Here is a 25,811-nt window from a genome sequence, read left to right on the forward strand (position 1 = left end):
CACATAATTTTTTTTTTTAACAATCAGTGGCATCATTTTTATAGTCTCAAGCTTTTTGGGGCATGCATTGACATTATAGCCAATGTACTTTAAATTTATATTACTGCAAAATCAAAAAAGTTAAAGAAAATCTTAATACTGGTGACATGTGTTTCCAATACAAAAGGAGAAAAAATAAAAACTGAAATAGTATATTGCACATGAAAGCAAAAACAATAATAAAAGTTTTAAAATTAAAAAATATAGCTTATAATCATTGACACACTGTGTCAGCTAAGAAAATATAGAATACAAAGGGTTCTCACCAAAAATGAGATCCATTTCCTCTTCATACCTGGCCATGACCCACTGTGCAAGCAAATGAATTTTACAAGGTAGCAGTTTTTTTTAAAAATAAAGAACAGTAGTACAACATGTACTGCAAATTACAAAGGTATCAATATCCCCAAAATTCACAATAGTCCCACTATCATATTTCATATAAGTTGCTGTGTGACATTTTTAAAAGCCTATGAACTGATGGATATTTGTAACAATTTTTACAGATGTAACAAATCTTTCAACCTTGGCAAATACATTTTTAAACACAGTAAAACTTATTTGGGTCTAGGTCATCATCAAGAAATCTAGAGATCATTCTGGTGAAAGGGTAAAGTGAGCTGAAGAGTTATAAATGAGAGATGCTCCTCTTTTGGGAGCCATACAGGGCTTCCATGCCCTGGGATTAACTTCCCTGCTCCTTTGGTATGAGACTGTGATGTCCCATCCATTCACATTTTTATAAATGTGGGAGGTGGAGATTAAAATTGTATTTCACTTCAGCTACTAAAATGGACCTTACCTCCTGTTAGAGGCAGGCAAAATGATCAGCATTGTTGAAAAAAAAAGTCTAAAAAATCATGTCTAAAAGACCCCTTAAAATCAGTTTGAGATATTTAGCTAATTAAATTATCCAAAGGTTGTTATACCATTGTAACCAGTTTTTTTTTTTTTTTGAGGAAGTCCATCCATCCTCTATGTGACAAATTACAAAGTCAAAATAGAAAAAAAAGGCTGTTTTTTTAAAAATATGGGCTTATTCAATAATATTTGTTCAGTATAGTTATAGGGGGAAAGCAATAGAATATAACAGCGGATAAAACCCAGTACATTAAAAGTGATTCAGTGTAACAGAATAGTATTGAATACATTAATATATGAACTTAAAACCAACAAAATTAAATCTTAAACAAAACAATCAATAAGAGCAATAAAATACAGAGACTTTCATAAAAAATGGAGTCTGAAAAGGCTTAAAATTTTAACCTCCAGTCCATTTAAAGTTCATTTTTTCTTTGTTTGTTTGTTTTTTATCCATTTAGATTCCTTTTGTCAGCACTATGGTGGGATTTTCCATAGCAAGGGTGGGTTTTAATCTCAAATTGGGCAGGCCCACATGGCAAAGAGTTGCAGGGAGATGAATTTTTCTCCTGAATCTCAGGTTAGATAAATAAAAGAATCAGTGCACTCAAAAAAATATCCTTTGAAATAGGCAATGCATTGCTCTCTCATAGAGTGCGCCATACTTCCTGTTTGGAAAAGTCTCTTCCTTCTCCTCTTCCCCCCCACCCCTGGTCCCCTGCCATGTGGAGGATAATTATAGCCTAAGGAAAGAACACCCCAGTTTTTACCAGCTGGCTTGTGATTTCAGAGACACAGCAGCTTCCAGCAGCCTGGATCCTGGGGCTGGACTGGGGCGATATGGCTTGGAGGCTGGAGATCATCTGGGGCCGGGACAGGTAGGGACTGGGAGAGCTATATGGGTCAAGCAGGTCTGGAGCAGATGGCTTGAGTGCAGAAGCAGGCAGCAGGAGTGAACTGAATCAGAAGTTTTGCGAGGATAGGCAAAAAGCCTTGGCTGGAGAAACGTGGCTTAAAAAAAATTATCTAGGCTATCTTAAAAAAATGTATTGAGAAGTTCTCATCCAACTTATTGTTGCCATTAACTGTAAAAATTAAATTAGTCTCTAGTAATAAAAATATAATATTTTAAGAGGTTTATTAAGGATAATTAGAAAATCAAGGAATAAAGAAATACAAAATAAGAAACCACGTGCCCAGGGCTGATTAGCCCATTCAAAGCTTATTTACTACATCATTGCAATGGAAGAACAGAGAGTCGGTGAGGTAGGTGTTACTGCCAGTTAAATACTAATTGTGATCTTGCCCAGGTGGAGACTCAGGTGAGATTATAGGGAATTCTGGGAAATACCAAGGACTTCTGGGGATTGAAGTCTAGGGTTCAAATCTCCATTTTTATAATGGCTGGACGCAGGAGTAGGCAGCAGGAGTGAGCTGAATCAGGAGAAGCAGCTTTGTGAGGGTGGGGTGGGTGAAAAGTCTTGACAGGAGAAACATGGCTTAAAAATTATCTAGGCTATCTTAAAAAAATGGAGTTCTCATCCCTTCATGGTCACCAAAACTGTAAAAATTAAACTATATCTCTAATAATAAAATATCATATTTTATGAGGTTTATTAAGGATCATTAGACATCAAGGAATAAAGAAGATACAAAATAAAAATCACATGCCCATGGCTGATTAGCCCATTTAAAATCCCTGCACTTAGCTTACCACTATACTTCCTACATCATTGCAAAGGAAGAGAAGAGAACATGGGAGGCATTACTGCCCGTTAAATACCAATGATCTTGCCAACTCAGGAGAGATTATAGGGAATTCTGGGAAATACTAAGGACTTCTGGGGAATGAAGTCAAGGGTTCACAATCTCTATTTATACACATCCCTTTGCTTAGTTTATTCTCCCTCCCTACAATGACCCTTTCCCTTCCTCTCTACCCATCCAAATCCTAACCCCTTGTTCAGTCCTATTTCTATCCGACAGCTCTCTGATCATCCCATTTGACAGGAGGGCAAAGGCATGCTAGTAAATGTATAACATGTGGATCTCCGGGGGGGCGGGGGGAAGTACTCATGGCACTTTTAAGTTTAATCTTATGCATTATTAACATTTTCTTCATCATTTTCTCAAGTCTGGACAGCCAACAAAACAATAAATCAAGGCCAATTTGTAGCATTTGCTGATTTTTTTTTAACCCTTACCTTCTATCTTAGTAGCAATATTGTGTATTGATTCTAAGGCAAAAGATTGGTAAGGTCTAAGCAATGGGGGTTAAGTGACTTGCCCAGAGTCACACAACTGGGAAATTTCTGAGGTCAGATTTGAACCCAGGACCTCCTGTCTCTAGGCCTGGCTCTCAATCCACTGAGCCACCTAGTTGACCCCGCATTTGTGAATTTCTGACAATTTAACAATAAGTTCTTAGGAACTAGTTTAAACTAGTTGTAGCACAATCCTGGAAATATTATACTATGCATATATACAATATAGGGAGAAATAGATAGATCTTAGATATATGGAGGTATAGAGATATACATTCTAGTGTAATCAGAGTTGTTTTAATAACTGGATCCAAAGAGTTGTCATTAAAGGAGCAATGTTAGCTTGGAGGGCCATCTCTCATAGAGTATTCTAGGGATTGGTGCCTAATTCTATGATGTTCAACATTTTCATTAATTTCTTAGAGGTAGGCATAGATAGCATATTTATCAGATTAGAAGGTGATGTAAAACTCTACAGGGAGCTGACATATTCAATGACAAAAAACTATGTCTAAAAAGATTATGACATACCAGGGCACTGAACCATCTTCTTAGATAAAACTTAATGAGAACAAATGTAAAGTTTTGCACTTAAGTTTTAAAAAAATAATTTCACAAGTAGAAGACTAGCAAAGGGAAGACATATCCAAAAAGCAGTTCTTGTGTGGAAGAAATCTGAGAAAATGCTTATAGAAACACTTTTTGTAGTAGCAAAAACCTGGAGACAAAACAGATGCCCATCATTGGCCAATTGGGCAAATTGTGGTGTGTGAAATAGAATATGACTGTATAGTAGAGTTTGGAGCATGCCCAGATTGCCTAACAATGGAGGCACCCTGCCTTTGCCTACCATGTGAGTGGGAGTGGCCTCCTTTGATTCAATGAGTTACCAGAACAGTCTTCATATTTAAAACTGTCCAGACTGAGAAGGTCTCTCTTTCCTATGCCCTCTTTTCTACTTCATCCAAAGGGAAAACATCACAGTTCATTCAGAGCCTTGGTGTTATGAATTGAACTGAGAGAAGATATGGAAGCCTTTCCTCCCACCACCCTGGCTTGGAGAAATGAGCCTGACTGGGGTCTCTGTTTTGTATTATTTGACCTTCTCAGATTTAGGTACCAATATAATTCTAACATAAAATTCTAGGAGTTTGAGCCATGTCAGATCTGGAGCCAAGATTGCAAATAGGATGTTGCAGCCAGCCTGTCAGAGAAACCTGAAAAAAAACCAGAGTCCCTGGGATTCTAACCCAAGGGGAATTTTGGATTTGGAATTAGGATTGTGTACTATATGGAAACTGAGTTAAATTATAAACCTAATTCTCTCCCTTTTCACAGTGACTGAGGTAGTATGGAAGAAGGGGAATTATGCTTCTCATTTTGGGGGAGTAAGTTAGCATATTTGCTAACTTTTAAAGTAAATATTCCTTTGCAAAGGCTAGTCCAATTATTAATGGCTAATTGTAACTGGAGTACAGGGGACCATCCCTCTAATTTGAGAGAAAACCACTGAGGGTGGGGCTGGAACCATTTGCAGAAAGCCTAGATACCCCCAAATCTCAAATCCCTTAAGGGTATCGAGGATCATGGGGCAGGGCTAAAATACATATACCTGACCTTCAGGCAGTGGGAGCCAGGGTAAGTCAGGCATTCTAAGAGATGATATATAAGAGGAATGTGGAGAAACATGGGAAGCCTTACATGAACTGATGCAAAGTAAAATAAGCAGTGCAAACTCTTCCAGCTACTACTCAGTTCCAGCCAAGAGACTCAAAGTCCTCCAGATCTTTTGAGACTCATAAGATCATCTTCAAACCTGGACTTACTCTCCTTGAAGTCATAGTTCTAGTATCCACATTCAGGAAAGAAACCTGAAGTGGGGATATGAACCTTCTCAGGTTAAATTGGTAGGAATATACTTTACCTCCAAAGTGTTTCTAGGATGGGAAAATAGGTGAGCTATCCTTCTCCTGAACCCCATGGAAAGTCTCAGAGTTACATAATGCCACCTAAAGGATCAAAGGAAGAGAGAGCTGGAGGGCAGAGTTGCTCCCATTTTGAAGGTCCACTGAGTCATCAGCTCTCTCTGCTCAGTGACCAACAAGGGGATTGCTTTGTCATCCCCAAAATGCCAAAGCCCTGGGCTCAAACTCCTCCAGAAGAAGTTAGGGAAGCTTTATACAAACCCTTCCTATTGGACCTCCCAGTTACAACTATAACAATATAAAAGGAAAGATCAGCAAACAAAACAATCCAATCAAATGCTTTGAAAGTATAATGATCAAATTTGGCCTTAAAGAACAGGTATGAGAATGCACATTCCTTTCTTCTTTTAGAGGTGAAAGACTATGTTGTGTCAAGGAAGATCCTCCCCCCTCCTCAGTAGCTTGATCTGTCCATCAAACATTCCTGACATAACACAGTTGCACCAGGTTTTGAATCGTTCAATGTGTTGTGCGTCAATAAAGGTCAAGGTTTGGGGCTTCTGAGGAGGATAATCAAAGAGAAGAGGGGGAGAATTGAGAAGAGAAAGAAGGAGGAAGAAGTCAGAATGCAGAGCAGGCAGGTGGAGGAAAGGAGGAAAGAGACTGGCAGACTAGGAACCACAGGGTCAGGTTGCTTATAGGAAAGTCTACCCTTCCAATAAACTTTATAAAATATATATCTGGGTAGAAATATTATTTCAATTCTTACAGATGGTGAGCCACTTTGGTTTAAAAATGAACCTTAATTTAAGTGCTTAGGTATAGCTTAGGTAAGATTTTTTAAAAAGGCTTCAGTTTGCTGCCTGCCTGTATTCACAAAACTTGCTGAGAAAGAGAAACAGAATCATCTAAGTGCCTCTTCAGACGGATTGGTGAGAAACCTCCCTCCCATGTGTTTAGCCCAGGGTGGGTCAGTGGAGTCCTGGCCAGAGCCCTGGGACTCAGCCCAGCTCAGCCCCTGACTTCTCTGGGCACGTGAAACCTCTGGCTTGTACTGCTGCTTTGCTCAGCCAGGTGCTGCACTGAGTGTAGGGACACCCCTTAAATTAATCCTGGATTAGAGTTAGGGGCCCCCTGGGGCAGTAGAGAAGGGAAAGGACACTTTTTGCCTGAAACAGAACCAGGAACCCAGGCAGGGGAGCTGCTGCTTTTTTCCAGTTGTTAAGGACTCCCCACATGGTTCCCCAACCCACCCCACTCAACCCATTTTGGATGAGAGTTAAGGAGCTCCCTGGGGCAGTAGAGACCAGGGAAGAAGCCTTTTGCAGGACTGAGCCCTGTTCCCTAGCTTGCAAAAATGAAGGCTTTTAGCTACTATGGGTGTAGCTGGCTGCTGGGACTCTAATGCAAAACCCTCCCACTGCATTTGGCACAGCAGGGCCCTTGTGGAATTGGGGAACAGCTCACAGGGGTGGCCCCCTAGGAATTGGTGTAAGACCCTCCAATTCCAAATGGGACTGAGTTTTTTTTTTTTTAAACCAAGGGGCACTAGAACCCAACAGGTCTTTCCCAGTCCAGTGTCTGCCTAACTTTTCCCAGGTGCCATACCCACTGTGTGGCCACTGCAGCAGGGACCTGCTTGGTAACACCTGTTAAATTAATCCTGGGGGTCCTTCCAGGCTGTGGACTAGGGTTAGAAGCTCCCTGTTCCCCCCCCCCCCCCAACTTTGAAAAAACCTGGCCACTGCCTAACCTCTGGGGGAGTGGAAACTGCATTTTTACAAGGAAATTCTCTTTGGATTTTTTTCTCTGCCCTCCTCCACCCTCAAACTTTCCTGGCAGACTGCCTGCCTTCTTTAGCATATCAACAACCACACTTTCTTTCAAAAACCTTCCTTGAAGACTACCTGCCTTCTTTAGAATATTAAAAGCCAAAAAAAATTTTTCCTTCCTTTATCTGACTGCTTGCTTAGATAAGCTCTCCCCACGGGTGCCTTCTACTCTACATGCATTTATAGCACCATCTCCTGCCAAGAATTAAAACTGCAGGAAAATAAAAATAATTCCTTTGCTACTGCTACTAGTAATCTGAAATAATGCTATTACATTGAATCATTTAAATAAAAAGATTATTAATACTAAATATTAATTATATTGAATTTAAATTAAAACCAAATTTCTAAAATTGAACAATCAAATTAATTACATGCAATATTAAGGAATAATTTTAGAACACAATAGTATTAATATTATCAATAACAACAATTATTAATTTTCAATAACTATTAGTCATTTTTATTAATTACTAATGGTTATTATTGATTATTGATACTTGTTTGTTGTTTATGATTATTAATTACTAATAACAATTATAATAAATGCATATGATTAATTATCAATAACAGCATTGATAATTATAATGAAGGCACATTATTAATTATTAATTATATCATCAACAATTATAATAAATGCATATCATTATTAATTATTAATAACAACTCTTATTCCACTAAGTGCACATTCATTATTGATAGTATTGCTGTGCTACAATTACTATTTCCTTACATTAGTCTTTTGTTTTAAACTTCCTCTTATTGCCTTCCACAATAACATTGAAGAACTTTGTGTCTCCATTTTTTTTTTTTAATGTTTCAGGAACTTTTCATTGTTTAAGCTGACCATTTAGCAATACTCAAACTAGCTTAAATAAGACATACAGACTAGACGATATGGGAAATACTGCAACACATCAAGGGAAATCAGGATATATTCCTACTGATTCACCCCTGCATAAATTTTTAAATTCCTGGAGTGATCCTAATTTGTCTAAGGAGAATTGGATGACAAAGAAAGAAGCTAGAAAGCTTTGTAAGGCAAGTATGGACATATATTTTTCCTGGCCAAAATATGGCTCTTTTGACTTCAAGATCTTAAAAGATTTGAAGTTAGCCATTAAAAACCAAGATTCCAAAGATTATAAATACTGGTATTTATGGGCATATCAAGCTGATAAATCGACCATTCCCTCCAGTGAGGAAACCATTCATTCTTTGGAACCAAACTATTCTAGCTTAACTCTTTCAGTGAAATCTAGTAAGAAACACATTCTATCATCCCACTTGGCCTGTGAGTTTTCTCCTCATACCGACCCAAACCAGGACTTGAACCCCTCAGCTCCTCTCCCTGTCAAACCTCACTCATCCCCTATTCCTCCCATCCCCTTTCCCGCCAATCTACCTTCCTACCCTAACTACCCAGTGCCCACCCATCTCCCATATCTCCACCCATGCCATCCCTACTTCAATCCTTTTCCATATTCTCCTTCCCACCCACCTTATTATGACTCCTCTAGACCACCCCTCCTACTCCTCTCCATTCCATCCCCAGCCCCTCCCCAGTTCCTCTCCACCACACCCCCATCCCCACCCTCAATCTTTTTGCTCTGCCTCCCCACCTGTTGACCAGCTCCATTCCACCACCCCACCCCCTTCCCCTACTAGTCTCACTACAACCCACTCCATTGAACTCCAGAACACAAGTCAAGCAGCAGTTACCACAGATGATACTAGCTGTCCAAATTGGCCTACTATGGACTTTGAAGAATTGAAAATGCTTTTGAGGGACATAAGGAAAAGGAGAAGGAGAACACTGATTTAGTTGAAGTATTAAGGAAGGAAATAAAGGAATTGACTTCTAAACAGGGTGAGGAGGATAAGGAGAATGCTACTTTAGTAGAGACATTGAGGAAGGAAATGAAAGAATTAACTGAAACAGTTGTAAAGGTAAATCAAGGAGAGATCATAGCTCCCTTACAAGAATCCACAAAACAACCACTAACATGTTATTTTTGTGGAAAAGTTGTCATGTAATTATGAATTGTAAGGAGAGAAATCAGGAACATAGTAATAGAAGTTTCAGGAATAATATTCAGGATATTAATAGGAGGAATAGTTATTCAAATGAGGAAAATCAAAACTCACACCCAAATGCCTGTACTCAATGTGGGAACTTCCCTCAGTATGGAGGACCCCAGAGTGTGGACAAAGGGATTGTGATGAATGATGGTACTTGGGAGGGGAAGGAACCTCAAAGAGTCTGGAAGTGAATTTTTAAGTTTTGTCAGACCTCATTGCCTTATTGATGTTAACTGTTTTAGTTTGTTCCCCTCCCCAGAATGAAGAAGTCTCTGTAACTCAATTCTAAATACAAGATATATGTGATTTACTGTCAACTACTTCATAAGTTATCAAAATTGAAATATTATGTTACATTGTCCTTATTTGTGCCTCCCCTATGACTATGATTGTACTGAAGAATATCATTGTAAAAGTCCATAAACAGCATTTTGTTCCTTTTTTGCCTTTGTTAATTGTCACACAGAGCTAATGGATGGACTTCATCACATTGGTTTCAACCTGTATACAAGTTTTGGAGAATTTAATTGTTTAATAATTTAAATTTTATTTTAATGGGTCTTCAGAAGTGATTTTCAGATATTTGGGAGAATCCCTACCTCTGACTGATCATTTATTTGCTTGCCTCTGAGTTGTTTGTAACAAGAGGTAAGGGCCATTTATAGTTGAAATAAATTACAATGGTATTATTATATTTCCCATCTCTGCATTTATTGTAACTGTAATGGATGACATATCTGAAGTGATTTTTGCTTTTTTAGTCCTTGGCTCCACGTGAAAATGGGTGGGACATATTGGAGACAGTTCTGTTACACTGTTACAGTCTCATACCAAGAGGGAGAAGTGTCCAAGTGGCCTAGTTACCCTATGATGTGTTATAATCTCATCTGGGAGGTGGGAATGATTTCTCCTATGAAGCCTAGTAGCTTTGAAATGGATTTCTTGTATTTGTAACTTCATCAACAGTACAAAGGTTTTTTCTGGGTTTCTCTCCTGCCAAATTTTGGAATGATGGTAATAATAGATTTTGTTAAAAAATATCTTTGCCAATGTTGGAAGATGGGCTAAATCTGTAGAACTTGTGACAAGTATTCATGATTTCAAAAGGTTTTTTGGATGTCACACAGCAAGTCATGTGAATCCTAATGATAGTTAGTTTGTTTGCTGTTGTCCTTAAATGGGTTCTTATAATTTTGGTGATTTTGGTACTTTTTAGAATCTGTATTAGCTACTGTACTACTGCTTTTAAAAGGCTTTTACCTGGTGGAAAAATTATGTACAACTCACATTGTGGATCCTGGTCGAGTTAAGAGTGATATAAATTTCATTTTTGAGTGAGCACCTTTTGTGTTGTGCTCTCTATCACACTGTCACATGGAATGTGAACTGTGAAATTATGATTTTTTTCATTTTTTTCTTTTTCTTTATGTTTGTAATAGGATATTTTATTTTAAAATTATTTTCCCTAACCTTGGTGATACTTGAAGTACATGAAATCAGTATTAATGTTTTTTTTTTTACTTGAAGGATAAAGTTTACAGTATAAGTTTACAGTATCTATTAGCCCTAGTAATATGCATACCCAGAAGCTTTTGACTATGAAAACCTGCCATTTATTGATAAATGTTATGGGACTTTGTTAAATGATTGTGTCTGATTCCAGGAAAAGGGAGCAAAATGTAGCATCCCAAGCATATTCACATCTATGAAATATAAATGACTGTATGGCTACTATGTCTCCAAGCATAAGGTTATACCAATGAGGCTTGTGAATGTAACCTTGAACTGGCCATGTGGCCCTTGGCTAAGACAAACTCATTAACATGCTCGGACTCAATTCCCCGGGAAAGCAGGGTTTGCAATCTACTCGCCCAAAGGTGTTCCCTCTACCTTGCCACCCAATCTTAATTGTCTATACTTTGTAATGTGGTTACTACGTGCTTGGGAGTACCGCCCAAGCAGGACAGGATTAAATTCAGAGGCAAACCCATGAACTTCCTCTTGGCCTTTCTCCCTTCCATGGAGCTCCACTGGGCTCCTCAATGACTGTCTCTCTCTCCTCTTGACCTTCTCCTTCCCCGAGGCTGTAACCATCTCGGCCTGCATTTCCTATCTTAATCTCCTCCTCCGCCTCGTGTTCCTTTGTACTCATACTTTCCTACCAAAGGGAGTATCATAGGGATTGCCTGCCCTATCCAACCACTGACTTGTCCATGTCTTTCATTTCCACCCTGGTTCTCGGTTCCTACCTCTTCTCGGGTCCCATCACAAAGGTGAGCCCCTTCCCTTGTGGGACCCTGCTGGTCAGGGAAGTCCATTAAGGAAAACACCACACAAAAGAGCCAATATACAGTGCCAAGTAGCACAAGGTCAAAACAGACCAAACCCAATCCAGGGGGGATTGTTGAACTTCAATGCCAATACAAAAGGACTTGAACCTAGTGTGTGAATCAAGGTTGCGGTGCTTGACATATATTAAGATGCAGGACTTCCTTGAATCACACTCCATGTGCAATACTTTGAGTCAAGTACCTTGGGTTGGCTATCATCCTGGCTCCCCTTATCTCTGACAGTAACAGTAAAATCAGACCAGGGAATGATTTTCCCATTTGCTGCTGAAACTTAGTCTTTTCTCTCTTATAGTTTGGCAATTTTCTGTAGTCCTGGATGCAAATGGGTAAAGTGCTATATTGCTGCTATTGTCCTACAGGCTTGTGGGACATAAGTACTTTAATTGGTCCTTGCTGCTATTCAAGAACCTGTTTACAGATTTAGTTTATTTTTTAATCAGAATTTTAAGCATGTAAGATTTTTATTTTATTTTTTATCATTTCTGTACTTATTATTTTTATACAGAATTTCTTTTTTTATTCTTTTATTTGGGATTTTTTTGGTGGTTGGTTTTTGTTTTGTTTTTTTCTTTTGACAATTGTTTCATATACCTCATAATTCAGTCATGTATCCTGGTGTGATTTTGATGTTGGTCAACACCCTCCTCAGGGGGGATTATGTAATTATCCTAAAAATCCAAGGTTTAAAATTTTTTTGGATAAATTTCAGGAAAAGAAACTTGCCAACATCCCAAAATCAAGAAAGTGGATCATTTTGGAGAAGGTGCTGTAAAGATGCCTGAAGAAGCTACACACTGCATTATAAGATCCAGAATGAACTTTGGGATATAATGAACTGAATTGAAGGGGGTTGAACATACTTATTCTGAATGTAAACTCTTATGCCAAAGGGAACTGCCCCCAATTGGCATTTTGTCAATGTGTCTATCAATCAGTTTTTGTATTTTACTCTCATCTCTAACTATTGTAACTCCCTCTTAGAAAAATGCAATATTGTATGTAGAGAAGGTATTTAGAGTTATAAGATGGTTATATTTAAATGATTCATTGGGGAGATGGATCTCCCAAAGAATCACAGGGGGAATTGTGTCAAGGAAGATCCTTCCCCCTCCTCAGTAGCTTGATCTGTCCATCAAACATTTCTGACATACCACAGTTGCACCAGGTTTTGCATTGGTTAATGTGTTGTGCGTCAATAAAGGTCAAGGTTTAGGGCTTCTGAGGGGGAGAATTGAAGAGAAGAGGGTGAGAACCGAGAAGAGAATGAAGGAGGAAGAAGTCAGGATGCAGAGCAGGCAGGTAGAGGGAAGGAGGAAAGAGACTGGCAGGCTAGGAACTACGGGTCAGGTTATTTATAGGAATAATTGTCTACCTTTCCAATAAACTTTATAAAATATATGTCTGGGTAGGAATATTATTCCAATTCTTACAATGTATAAGGACCACTACATATAATTTGGGATTTCATTGCTGCTTTGGTTAGTATTGTGGAACTGTTTTGTTTTTGTTCTGCATTATTTATGATAGTTTTCTAGAAGGGGAAGATCAAGATATGTTGGAAAGTGAAGATAATATAGAAAGAAAATACATCAAATAATATCTCCCCCCCCAAAAAAAAGATCTGAAAGTTTAAATGGACAATAAACTCAATATGAATCAGGAGTGTGACATGGTAGCCAAAAAAGGAGGAAGGGAAGAAGGGGAGCAAGGAATTATTTATTAAACACCTAAAATCAGGAAGATCTGAGTTCAAATTTGACCTCAGATACTTACTGTGTTACCCTAGGTAAGTCACTTAAAATGGGGATAAATAACATAATAATAATAATAATAGGATTAAACTTTTTTTGAACCAGGGCTCAGGTTACTGGCATGGCAGTCTATAGATAGTTATTTTCCTCTCAATAGCAAAACATGAAGTGAGACATTTTCAATCTTCCATAAAAAGCTTCACATTGTAAATGTTGCAATAGTTAGGTTACTATGTGCCAAGCATCTTAAGATATTATCTCATTTGATTCTCACAACCTGATGAGGTAGGTGCTATTATTTAGCTCTATTTTACATAAAATAAGACTGAGGTTGAGTGACTTGTCCAGGGAATTTGTCCAGGGCTATACTAGTTAGGAAGCTTAGTGGGTAGAGAACTAGGCTTAGAGACTGAAGGTCTTTGGTTCAAATATGACCACAAATACTTCCTAGCTGTATGACCCTAGGCAAGTCACTTAACCACAATTGTCTACCCTTGAACTTTATTCTGCCTTGGAACCAATAATTAGTAAGAGAAAGTAAGAGTTTTAAAGATAAATAAATAATTGAACTACATTAATAGAATTAATGTCTAGAAAAAAGGAGGTAATGGTTCTACTTTTTCCTGGTCAGGAATCATCTGACATACTGTGCTCAGTTTTGAACTAAAATGTCCACATTTTAGGATTTACCTAGATAGGCTAAAGTCCATCTTACAAAAGGAGGTGACAGGCCTGGAGAACATGCCTTATGAAGACTGGTTGAAGAAAGTGGGTTATTTACCCTGGAGAAGAGAATTCTTGGTGGAGAAAGAGAGAATGTTAGCCATATTCAAGGACGTGAAGCTCTGGCATGTGGAAGTGGTATTTTAGGGCAGAATTAGTGATAATGGGTGGAAGGTGTGTAAAGACAGAATTGGACCCAGTGAAAGGAAAACCTTTCTAATAGTGTAAACTGTCCAATATTGGAATGGGCTGTTTTGGGAGGGGATGGGTTCTTTCTCACTGGTGGTCTTCACATATAAGTTGGATAACTTTTTGGCAGTGATACTGTAGAAGAAGTTCCTATTCAGGGACAGACTGGATTAAATTACTTCTGAGATCTCATCTAACTGCTGATTTTCTGTCCTCTTCCCCTCCAGGTGGTTGAACATTCCATGGAGCAAGCATTAGGCTGGAAGATAGAGGACCTGGATTGGATGGAGAAATTGAAGATTAGAGAAGGAAGTGATTTGTCCAGAATAAATCTAGGGTTGGTGCTACAATTAGATGTCACATCTCTTGATTTTAATTTAAGTACATTTTCCATCATATCCTACTCTAACTCTTTCAGACTACATTTCCCAGAGGGCAGCATTTTCACCATTTTTCTTACGGTCTTTCTTTGAAGTAGAATATCTACCACCACTATGTTTTATGGAGAGATTAATGGATTCAAGACAAAAGTATAAGCTTTAAGCAGATCCCTGTTCCTTACTTCTCCTAGCAGGAGAACTAGACACATACCCCCTAATTAGGGCTGAGGGAAGAAGAGAAAATGGATTGAACTGATGACTCTCCTCCCTTCCCTAGCCATATCTATATACTAGACCTAATTTAGGAAGGAACAAAAAAAGATGGCATAGTCCCTTCACCTCTAGTTTCACCTATTTTCATTCCATCACACTCATACCACCTCCTAATTCACCTTCTTAGAACATATGTTACTCTTCTACCAAGGGCCAGAAGTATATCTGCCCACTACATTAATTCTAAACTATATTTAACCTTCAAAATCTTCCATAATCTGGCCCCACCCACCAGTTGGTCTCCCACAACTCTCCAGTGCCTTCCCAAGAAAACTGTAATCCCAAATCCATTCCAATCTCAACCACACTGATGAATAAGTGGCTTGAGTAATCAATCTGCAGTCTTATAGATGGTTGCTTTGTTTTCAGAGTTGTTTCTCCAAGGAGGAGACTGAAGGGGATGGATGGATGAATCAATGAATGAAAAAACACTTATTACTATATGTAAAACACTGTCGAGAGCTGAGGACATGAAAATCAAGGCAGAACTCATTCTTTTTTTTTTTTTTTTAAACTCTTACATTCCATCTTAGTATCAATTCTAATACATAAGAATGACAAGGGGTAGGCAATCGTGATTAAGTGATTTGACCAGAGTCATACATTCCTCCCTCCCTGCAAGGTAAATGATCTAGTATAGGTTATACCAATGGTTTTATGCAATACATATTTCCATATTCCCCATGCCATGGCACACATTCAGTAAAAAACTCATGATGGAAATAAAGTGAAAAATATCTGCAATCATATACCAACAGTCCCTTCTTTAACTCTGGATAGCTTTTTTTTTTTATCATAGGTTCCTTGGGGTTTACTTGGGACCTTGTTTTGCTGATAATAGTTTAGTCCTTCACAGTTGATCATGATACAATATTTTGTTACTGTATGTTCTGTTCTCCTGGTTTTGGTCACTTCATTTTGCATCGGTTCCTGTAAGTCAGAAAGAGAAATTTAAAAAAACAAACATTTAAATTAAATATAGACATGGGGCAGCTAGAGAACTAGACCTGGAGATGGGAGTTCAAATTTGACCTCAGATACTTCCTAGCAGTGTGACCCTGGACAAATCATGTGAAGGACTTCCAGGTCAGTAGATGGATCTTTTATGGATGTTACATAGAAAGAAAGGAGCAAGAATCAATTTGGATTGGTAAAAGGGGTCACCACATGAACAACATCATTGATCCATTTCCAAATCTAAGATGTTGGGTTTATGAATATCTATAATGTCAAGTCTAGTTTTAGAATAGAGGGAGGGGTTGGACTTTCAGCTAATAATCTGAACAAATCAGTAGAGATGGTGATATTAAATTGGAAGCAAATCTGTTGTCTGTGGTACTATCAGGATTCCCACCAGAATGTATAGAAAGCTGTATGATGGTATGGATAGGGTGTTGGACTTGGGAGTGAAGATGGTCTGAGCACAAATCCTGACTCAGGTGCTTAATAACTGTGTAGTCTTAGGAAAGTCAGTTAAACTTTTTTTCTGTCTTAGTTTCTTCCTCTTTAAATGAGGGAATTGCATTCAGTAACCTCCAAGGTCCCTTTTTTGTTGTTCAGTCATTTTTTAGTTGTGTCCAACTCTTTGTTACCCCATTTGAGTTTTTCTTAACAAAAATACTGCAGTGATTTCCCTTTTCCTTCCCAAGCTCATTTTACAGATGAGGAAACTAAGGCAAACAAAGTTAAGTGACTTGCCCAGGGCTATACAGCTAGTAAGTGTCTGAGACTGTCTTTGAACTAAGAAAGAATCTTCCTGACTCAAGTCCTGGCATTCCATCCACTGGGCCATTTAGATCCCTTATACAAGTGTTAGATCTATGATTCTCTGAGTGTACCTCAAACACTGAAAACATGCAAGATTCCTTAGAAAAGTTGATTGGGGGGTGGATGTGGGAGAGACTGGGTAGCTTATCTCTTGTGAATCTGTAAAGTCTTAGCTTTCTCAGGGTGGGGAGGTGGGAATCTATTACTGAGGGAGAGTAGAGGTTAGGAAAAGAGTGTCTAGGGCCAGAGAAGACCCAAGAAAGGTAGAGAAATTGGAGGTAAGGGGATGGGTTAGGTCAGAGTATAATGAAGTCTAGAAAGAAGAAGAGAGAAATGAAAACAAGAGAGGGAAGGAAGATTAGGGCCAGAGGGAGGTAAGAATAGGACTTAGAAGAGGGAAAATAAGGTGAGAGCTGTAAGAGAGAAAGTCAGATCCAGCATGGAAAAGAGTAGCCCAAGCAGGGGGATGGTCAAGGACGATGGAGGATTCCAGGAAGGAATACAGAAGAGCTGAGGAGAAACTGCCAGATCACCTCACTTCTCTTTGGGAGCTCTCCTGGAGTCTGAAAGCAACCTCTGAGACAGAAGACCTTTCTGAGCATTGACCACCTCTCAGTAAACCCCAACCCCCTTGGATCCAGCTGAAGATAAAGGAGTGAAAGGGACTTTGTTAGAAAGCCATTCACCCAAAGAAGAACTCTCTCCATTCCCTAAAATCTGTCCTGTGAACTTCAGGTCACAATTAGGGTAGATAGAAGTAAGAATAGATCTCACAACTGACCAAGGAGGGTTAGGCAGATCTCCTGAACCCTCAGGATTTGGGGAGGGGGTCAGTTGTTAGCTCATAGGGAATTCCCATTTTCCACTTTCCTTACCCAACAACCCCACTCTCCCTATCTTGTGTGTCTCTTAGAATAAAAGAATTATTCCTCTTAGATCAAGTCTGCCTGCCTCATAACATCAAGGAGGGGAAGTGAAGCTTGGTGGGCAGTGGGGGTGGAGAACTATGCCTTTCTCCTCAAGGGGAGAGAGCCAGCTCCAGTCTTTAACCTCCACACTAAAAGACAACTTGTGCTGTCTTCTCTAGGGGAAGAGAGGGAAGGACCAACCTCTCCTCTCTCTCCACCTCTTTGACTCTTTCATACCTCTCTCTCTAGCCCCCAAAGTAAACATAGGTGACCCCATTCTGGTCATCTATTACATAGCAGAAGACAGTGGCCTACAGAGAGAAGAAGGGCAGAATATTAAGCCCTAAGAAATGGGAGAAAGCGTTGTAAGGGAGGAACATCATGCCCAGATCACCAGATGAATCTAAGCTGGAGCCAGGCACCCTAAATTGCCCCTTCTCCTCCCAGCTTCACGTATACCCTTCACCTGTGAATAGGTCCCAGATCGGGTTCCTGCCTCCTTCCCCCTCCTGCCAGCCCCACGCCTCACTGAGCCCTCTCAATGAGTCCAAGCTAATCCCCTGACATCACTTACTCCCCCCAGACTGCCCCCTCAGCTAGAGGCCTGTTTGCCAAGGGGCCAAAGCTGTCTTCTAGCCCTTGCTGTTCTCCAGATATCTGGGTTCATGTCAGCTTCCAAGTGTATTATCCATGCTTTTGCTCCTGGCTTGCCATCTTGGAGCTGGTTCCCAAGTCAACTTCTTCTTGCTCTGACTTTTCTGATGCCCCTGATTCTCCAGCCAGACTTTTGTTCCCTATCCTGACCTGTCAGGCCCAAGACCTCAGGAAGCTGGTATCTCTAAGTCCCTGGCAGCTGGCCGTTGTTCTTCCTCTTCTACCCAGAAGTGGAGGCTTCAGGGCAGGTAGGGTGGGACAGTATCCTGGCCCCAAGGCCTGGATGGGGTTAGGGTGGGGGCCTGGCAGTGAATGGCTGAGGCTGAGCAGTGGGGTGAGACCTGAACACTGGACCCATTGAGGATCAGGGAGGGGCCAGGAGAACAAGCTCGCTCCCAGTGGCTCCCAACTTTTTCTAATATGGCAATTCTTGTTAAATGACTAAACACTTAACTCCTAATAGTCATTGTACTAATAGTATTTATGGATTGAAAAAATACATGGTGACAAAAGCTGATTGTAACTCCAGTGACGACGTTTAAGTGAATTGAGATTTTATTAATCACAATGGGCAGGGCAGCTAGGTGGCACCGTTGTTAAGAGTGCCAGGACCTGGGTTTAAAATCTGGCCTCAGACACATTACATCCTAGCTGTGTGGCCCTGGGCAAGTCACTTAACCTTGTCTGCCTAGCCCTTGCCCTCGTGTGTGAGAGTGGTTACTAAGAGAGAAAGTAAGGGTTAAAAAAACAAAAAACAACCACAATAGGGTCTACATATATTTGACAGCTAGTGATATTCTGAGATGTTATGGTACTTCTGCTAAAAAAGAGATAGAGCTATTGAGTCTCAGACTCCTAGCAATAATTCAGGGACAAATCTCCCGGAGCTCTACCGGCCTCCACTTCACCTTCTCAGCCTATAGTTGGCAACCACTGCTCTGTTCCAGGGACCCAGCTGCCCTGTCCTCCGACACAAGGTCTTAGGGGCCCTGCTAGATGCTAGATATTTTTGTAGCCCCTACAATGGAGAAGAATCACAGAGTTGGTGAATTTTTGTGGGATGATTGTTGCCAGCTCAGAATGCAGATGTTTTTGGCCTTTAGGACCCCATTTTCCCTCTTCTCCTAGCCAATAGCCCTCATAGTTAACTGGGTGCCAGAGGTGGGGTGGGGGTAGGGTTGGGAGGGTGCTGAAGGACAGAGGAAGCCTATGCTGAGGGGCGGAGTAGAGCCGCCTCTGGGGGAAACCAGATCTCAGGACGTGCGGAGCTGCAGGGATCGGGGCGGCCCCATTGTCCCCCATAATCCCCTCCCCGCCCTCAGCCCTCTCCCTTCCTTGCTTCTGGCGCTTTACAGCCCAGGCAATGAAGGAAGGGTGGGGGGAACCAGGGAAAGCAGGGTGGGGGGCCATGGTCATGCTCTTGAGAAACCCCTTGGCAGACTCATTATCTTCTTATTTTCAGACCCTTTTTTTCTTGGGTTTTCCTTGGCCTCTTCCCCATTCATCCTCTTTCTCTTTCTCCCTTTCCTTCTCCTGTGACTCTCCAAACTTTTCTTCCCATGTCACCTCTCACCTTCTACAGTCTCCTTCCCTCCCTTTTCCCATGGCCGGGTCTCTTCTCTGTCCAGTTCCCTTCTTGCTTCCTGAGCACCCCCCCCCCCCAAACCGCCACCCTTCTTCCCTCCTCCAGGGTGTGGTCTTTTGCCTGTCCCATCCAAAGCCTCAGGGATAAAAGGTATAAAGAACCTCAGGGTAGGGCCAGAGAGAACAGGTGCCCCAGGGACCCAGGGACAGACAGCAAAGGGAAGAGAAATGAACATGACCAGCTTCCTAGGTAAGTAGCCGCAACTCCTGGAGGGCAGAAGTCAGGAATCGGAGGACCTGAGGGACAGAGGATCCCAACTAAGAAGTAGGAGGAACTCCGAGGGCCAGGGCTACCCAATAGTTTGGGCTTGCCCTTTCCGGAAATTGGGCCTGTTCTGGCTTTCTGTCTCTTCACCTAAGGGGAATTTGTACAGGACCAGGCTCTTGCCTTCAGAAGAAATGAAGGCTGGATCCTTTCCGAGAAATCTCAGACCTGCCTCTGACTTTCTTTCCTGTGTCCCAACCAGCCTCCCCCTGCCTGCTGACTCTGCTGCTGACACCATTCACCCTGGGTGCCCCAATCTCCCTGACTGACCCCATCAACCAAGCCTATAACTTGGCCCTTTACATGCAGAAGAACACATCGGTGCTGCTGCAGACCTACGTGAGTGAGCATGGACAGTTGGGCACATGGGAGGAGAGTCTTACATTGGAGAACAGATGCTGCTACAGCAAGGAAAAGCCTTCTTCACCAGAGGAAAGGAAGAGGGGGTTCTGGAAATAGAAAACTGATCTCACCCCCATTATCAAGTCATATATAAATGCAAATTATTGTAATTTTTATTATTACTTCAAGAGCTGCAGTGGCCTAGGAGTCAGGAGAGCTGGGTCAGGGGTGTGCTGGAGCCAGCTCCCATCAGCTCCTGAGATACAGCTGTTAAATGTTCAGTGTGTGCATTTATACTTCAGAAACTGGCACATGGCTACAAATCAGCACTTGATTTGTCATTTCCTTGACTGTACTTAAGAAAAAATGATGAAGGAAATGTTAATGCAGATTAAACCTTAAAATGCTCTTTCCTATGTCTTCTTCCTTCCTTCCTTCCTTCCTTCCTTCCTTCCTTCCTGCCTGCCTGCCTGCCTGCCTTCCTTTCTTTCTTTTTCTTCCTTCCTTCCTTCCTTCCTTCCTTCCTTCCTTCCTTCCTTCCTTCCTTCCTCCTTCCTTCCTTCCTTCCTTCCTTCCTTTCTTTCTTTCTTCCTTTCTTCCTTTCTTTCTTCCTTTCTTCCTTTCTTCCTTCCTTTCTTTCTTTCTTTCTTTCTTTCTTTCTTTCTTTCTTTCTTTCTTTCTTTCTTTCTTTCTTTCTTTCTTTCTTTCTTTCTTTCTTTCTTTCTTTCTTTCTTTCTTTCTTTCTTTCTTTCTTTCTTTCTTTCTTTCTTTCTTTCTTTCTTTCTTTCTTTCTTTCTTTCTTCCTTATTTTCTTTCTCTCTCTCTCTTTCTTCTTTCTTTTTCTTTTCCTATCTCTTTCCTTATTTTTCTTCTTCTTCTTCTTCCCTTACTTTATGTTTTAGTAACAACTCTAAGACAGATGGGCAAGGGGTAGGCAAATGAAGTCAAGTGACTTGCCTAGGGTTATACAACTAGGAAATGTTTGAGGTCATATTTGAACCCAGATCCTCCCAACTCCAGATCTAGCACTTTATCCACTCTGCTACCTAGCTGCCTCCCTACATTTGTTCTATGTTTTTCTTTTTTATATTTTAAATGTTTTCCTTTATTGTGTTTTTTTTTAAACCTTTACCTTCCATCTTGGAATCAATACTGTGTTCCAAGGCAGAAGAGTGGTAAGATCTAGGCAAAGAGGGTTAAGTGACTTGCCCAGGGTCATACAGCTAGGAAGTGTCTGAGGTCACATTTGAACCCAGGACCTCTCAACTCTGGGCCTGACTCTCAGTCCTACCTAGCTTCCCTTCCTTTATTGTTAATAGAATTTATTCCCAAGTGTTCTAGCCCCTCTCCTTCCTCCCTTCAATATAGGACGCATTATCCAGGAGACAGACATGTTCATTGAAATTATGTCTTTCATGTTTCCACCTTTCAGTTCACTCTCTGGAGGTAACATTCATAATTTATTCTTCAAGAATTAACTCTATGGCTGTGTATGATGTTCTCTTGGTTCTATTCATTTTGCTGTTCATTATATAGTATAGTTCTTTCCAAGTTTTATTAAAATCAGCCTGCTCATCATTTCTTACATATTCTAACCTATGTTTATTTTCTTGGAAAGCTGGTTGTTAAATGTTTACTAGTATATCCCTTGGTTCTAGCCCAGCTCTTCTACTAAGTATATGAGCAAATTAGTTCTTCTTTTCTCTGCTGCCTGCATTCTTTTTCTCAAAAAAAAAAAAAAACCCAAAGATTAACATTGCACATTTATTGGGTTGAGGGTGTGAGGTGATAGCTGTTTGGAGGTCTGTATGTGGAAGAGAGATTAGCCTTGATCTATTTGACTTCCAAAGGGTAGAAGTAACAAAGTGGTCAATTTAGGCTTAATAGAAGGGAAAACTTCTTAAAATTTAGAGCTGCCTAAAAGTGAATTAGCTGACTCTGCAAGTTGTAAATTACCCATCATAGGTCTTGGTGTGGGATGTTGTAAAACAGTGTAATAGGAGCAATTGATGTGGAATCAGGGGAGAAGAGGATTTGAACCCCACCTCTGACATTTGCCATGTGATCATGTACAAGCTAACTTACTTCTCTTACAATTTCCTCATCTGTAAAATGGGTATAGTGGCTAGTTGGAGCATCAAATGTGGTGAAGTACGTATAGTGTTTTGCAAACCTGAAAGGAATCTATAAATGTCAGCTACTATTCTTAGAAGGGATTCTCATGTGAGGTATGAATTGGAGAAGATTCTCATGCCCCTCCCAACTTCAAGACTCCATGGCTGAATAATCTCTAAGGTGCTTTCCATTCATAGTATTCTGTGATTGTAGAAAATCAAAGGAGGTGGGAAGGGAAACAAATAAGCATTTATGTAGTGCCTACTCTTTGTCAAGCACTGTGCAAATACCTCATTTGATTCTCACAACTCTGCAAGGTAAGTGGTATGATCACTAATTTACAATTGAGGAAACTGAGGCAAACACAGTTAACTGACGTGCCCAGCTAGTATCTTAAGTAAGATTTGAACTCAAGTCTTTCTGATTCTAAGCCCAGCAATCCATACACTGTATCACCTAAACCCTTTCACCTGAAGTGGGGGAGAAAATCTTCCTCTTTTAGGAATAGAGGAAGAAGAGAATGCACGTTTATTAAATACCTACTATGTACCAAGTTCTGATATCACTTTATTATTATTTGATTATATATAATTATTACTATTAGATGATTTGATTATCACAACAAACTATCACCTCCATTTTACAGCTGAGGAAACTGAGGCAGACAGTGACTCACCCAGGACCACATAGTGTTGGACACTGGATTCCAGGCCCTGCATTCTATCCCCCTGCATTACCCGGGAGCCTATATGACGTCAGCATCCTGGTTACACTCTCTATGCTTTCTATCATTTCCACAGCTCCAGTACCAAGGCAGTCCCTTCAGCGACCCAGGCTTCTCAGCCCCTGAGCTCCAGCTGAGCAACCTACCCCCTGCAGCTGTCCCCTTCATGTTGTGGCGAGGCCTGGGAGATGGTGAGAGACTGCTCCAGGCCCGAGGTGCTTTCTCAGCCCTGGCCCAGCATCTGCAGCTTGTGAGCGATGACCAGGCTGACCTGAACCCCAGCAGTTCTGTGCTGCTGTCTCAGCTGGCAGCTGCTAGGCTCCGGGCCCAGGGCCTGATGGGCAATATAGTGTCTGTCATGACTGCCCTGGGGGTGTCCATTCCTCCTGAAATGGACTCGCTTGGCCCTGCACCCTTTGGAGCCTCTGCCTTTGAGAGGAAATGTCGAGGTTATGTGGTAACCCGGGAATACGGACACTGGACAGACAGGGCTGTACGGGACATGGCGCTGCTGAAGGCCAAATATGTGGTGTAGAAAGCAGCCTGGACTTCTGTCTGAAATGACAGTTTCCTGTCCTATCATGCACACTTCTGAGAGGAAAGATTTACAGTGTGCCCGCCAGCTCCTCAAAGGCTAGCCACCTCATGCGTCCTCTGGGCGCTCTGGAGCCATTGGCCCCATTACCCCAGCATTCCTGCTTAGTAGAGAGCCCCCCAAATGGCTGGCAGTGCTGACAGGATTTCCTTTGTAGAGGGATGTGAACAGGTGGTTTGGGGCCAATTCTCTAAGGATAAGCCTTAGTTATTTTAAATGTTCATACTTACTCGGGCATGTGCAGTACAGGGTATGATGTCCTGTGTGAATGGATTTTACTTCCTACCTCTTGAGGAATGAATTTCCTCACTAAGTCTACCTCAGCGCCCATGACTTTGGGCTCCTCCTGCCTCTCAACAAATGCCATTTCCTTCCTTTCTTCCTTTTTTTTAAAAAGTCTTTCTGTCTTAGAATTGCCAGAAGTGCAGTAAAGGGCAAGGTAATTGGGATTACATGACTTGCCCAGGGTTACACAGCTAGGAAGCATCTTAAATTCAGATTTGAACCTAGGACCCCCCATCTTTAGACCTGGCTCTATCCACTGAGCCACCTAGCTGCCCTGCTAGCCATTTTCCTTTCTTATTTTAACTATTTTCTATACCTTAATGTGTGACATTCACTTTTTCTTCAAATCATATCTATTCTCCACTCAATAGCCTTTCATTTTCTGGCCCTTAGGGTGGAGGATGTCATTGTCTAGTGGTTCTCAATTCCTTTATTTAATGCCCTATTTATGTTGCATCACTCAAGTTTGCATTTAATCTATCCCAACAAACAATCTCAATCTTCCACCCATACTATTCCTCCCACCTTCAAGAACTGTACATAGAAGAGTATGTTTGTTTGTTTTTTTAATTTACCAAAAACTTAATTTATTTTCAGAAATAAAAATCTCCTTTCAGGGGGACCTTTTTCACAGACCTCAAAGCTTCGTGTGCTAGAATAAGGGAATTAGAGGAATGAGGAAGGGAAAAAGTTTGCAGGGGTAAAATGGTAGGGGGGGGGGGCTAGTGTTATGGGGAACAAGAGAGATCCATGGGGATGGGGCAGGGGGTCCCATTGGGGGTAATGACCTAGGAGGAAATGTGGGCTGCAGGCTCCTCTGGGGCAATGTCTTGGAATTCTCTCCTGTAATATTGACTGATCCTAGGGCCCAATCCAAAGCTGAGTAGCAGAGGAAGAGAGAATGAACTAGAGAGAGCCTCTGAGATGGAGAAAACAAAAGGGATGATGACCGGAGATGAGGATGGGGTGGGTGGTGGCCCTTCGTGGGGAAGGATGTAGGGTGAAGTGGGTTTCTTTCTCAGCCTAGCCCTTCCCTCATCAGCTGACTCAGGTCACCTTCTGTACAGCTTACCCACTCCTGGTACAAGCCACATACTCTGTAGCCTAACAACTTAATCAGGAAGACCCCAGGAGATTCAGGGAGAATGGGGTGGGGCTCTGGGGGCCCTGGGGCTGCACCTAGTGCTTCCAGAACAACCTCTACAGCATTCCCAAGTGCCCTTGACTGGTGAGAGGCATCTTCTAGCCGACGGAGGAGCCGGCTAGCAAAAGGGTTGAGGTCAGCCTGGAGGCGGCAGATGGTGTCCAGCAGTAGGGACAGTGAGTTCAGGGCAGCTGCATCAAGCTGCAGCCGCTCAAGGGTGGGGAGCCCTGAATGAGTTGGGGCTGGGGAGTTGAGCCCAGACACTGGTAACTCTGGGGGAGAGAAGCTGGGCAGCCCGAATGGGTCCCCTTGGTGCTGGACCTGTAAGGCAAGGGTGGGGAGATATATTAGGAGGAGTCATTTCCTCCCCTTGGACAGACCCTCCCTGGAGGATCCCACCTAAGGAAACAAATCTTTCTTCCATAAAAGTCACAAGCAAGAGCAATTCCCCTGAATAGGAACCAGTTAGGATAAAAATGTATCTTATTTCTACCAACCTTGGTGGTAGAATCTTTTGCTTGGTTCTCATTAGGAGAACTGATCCTCTGTGATATCAAAGTCCCCCTTATCAGTTATACAATCTCTTTCTACTCCACTCCCTCCAAACCCCACTCCCCCCCAAACCCCAATGTTCTTCTGGTAGAAGGCATCTGTTCTCACTCCAAGGGGAGCTCTCCCCTTTGCAGGGTCCCAATTAG

The 25,811-nt window shown here is 41.3% G+C and overlaps 2 protein-coding genes across 2 annotated transcripts; one reads left to right on the plus strand and one right to left on the minus strand.

The window, feature by feature from the left end:
* Nucleotides 1-1,740: 1,740 nt before the first annotated feature.
* Nucleotides 1,741-23,624, plus strand: LOC103094967 (cardiotrophin-2-like). Its single transcript, XM_056806300.1, has 4 exons — nucleotides 1,741-1,778; nucleotides 18,125-18,247; nucleotides 20,049-20,247; nucleotides 23,166-23,624. Exons 1-4 carry the CDS (start codon nucleotides 1,741-1,743, stop codon nucleotides 23,622-23,624), a joined length of 819 nt encoding a protein of 272 aa, XP_056662278.1.
* Nucleotides 23,625-24,518: 894 nt separating this feature from the next.
* Nucleotides 24,519-25,470, minus strand: LOC100018724 (cardiotrophin-1; the record flags this gene model as incomplete). The annotated part of the gene is made up of 1 exon (XM_056806301.1): nucleotides 24,519-25,470. A coding segment is annotated over one exon (483 nt), but the record flags the coding sequence as incomplete, so codon positions are not given.
* Between the last annotated feature and the right edge of the window lie 341 nt (nucleotides 25,471-25,811).

Source organism: Monodelphis domestica, chromosome 7 (assembly GCF_027887165.1).
Source record: "Monodelphis domestica isolate mMonDom1 chromosome 7, mMonDom1.pri, whole genome shotgun sequence".
Taxonomy (NCBI): domain Eukaryota; kingdom Metazoa; phylum Chordata; class Mammalia; order Didelphimorphia; family Didelphidae; genus Monodelphis; species Monodelphis domestica.

Bases quoted from the DNA above. Each gene is read 5' to 3' on its own strand.
- LOC103094967 (XM_056806300.1), top strand. From the start codon at position 1,741: ATGGCTTGGAGGCTGGAGATCATCTGGGGCCGGGACAG. The intron at 1,779-18,124 runs GTAGGGACTGGG...CTGATTCTCCAG, and splicing joins ATCATCTGGGGCCGGGACAG to CCAGACTTTTGTTCCCTATC. The intron at 20,248-23,165 runs GTGAGTGAGCAT...TCATTTCCACAG, and splicing joins CGGTGCTGCTGCAGACCTAC to CTCCAGTACCAAGGCAGTCC.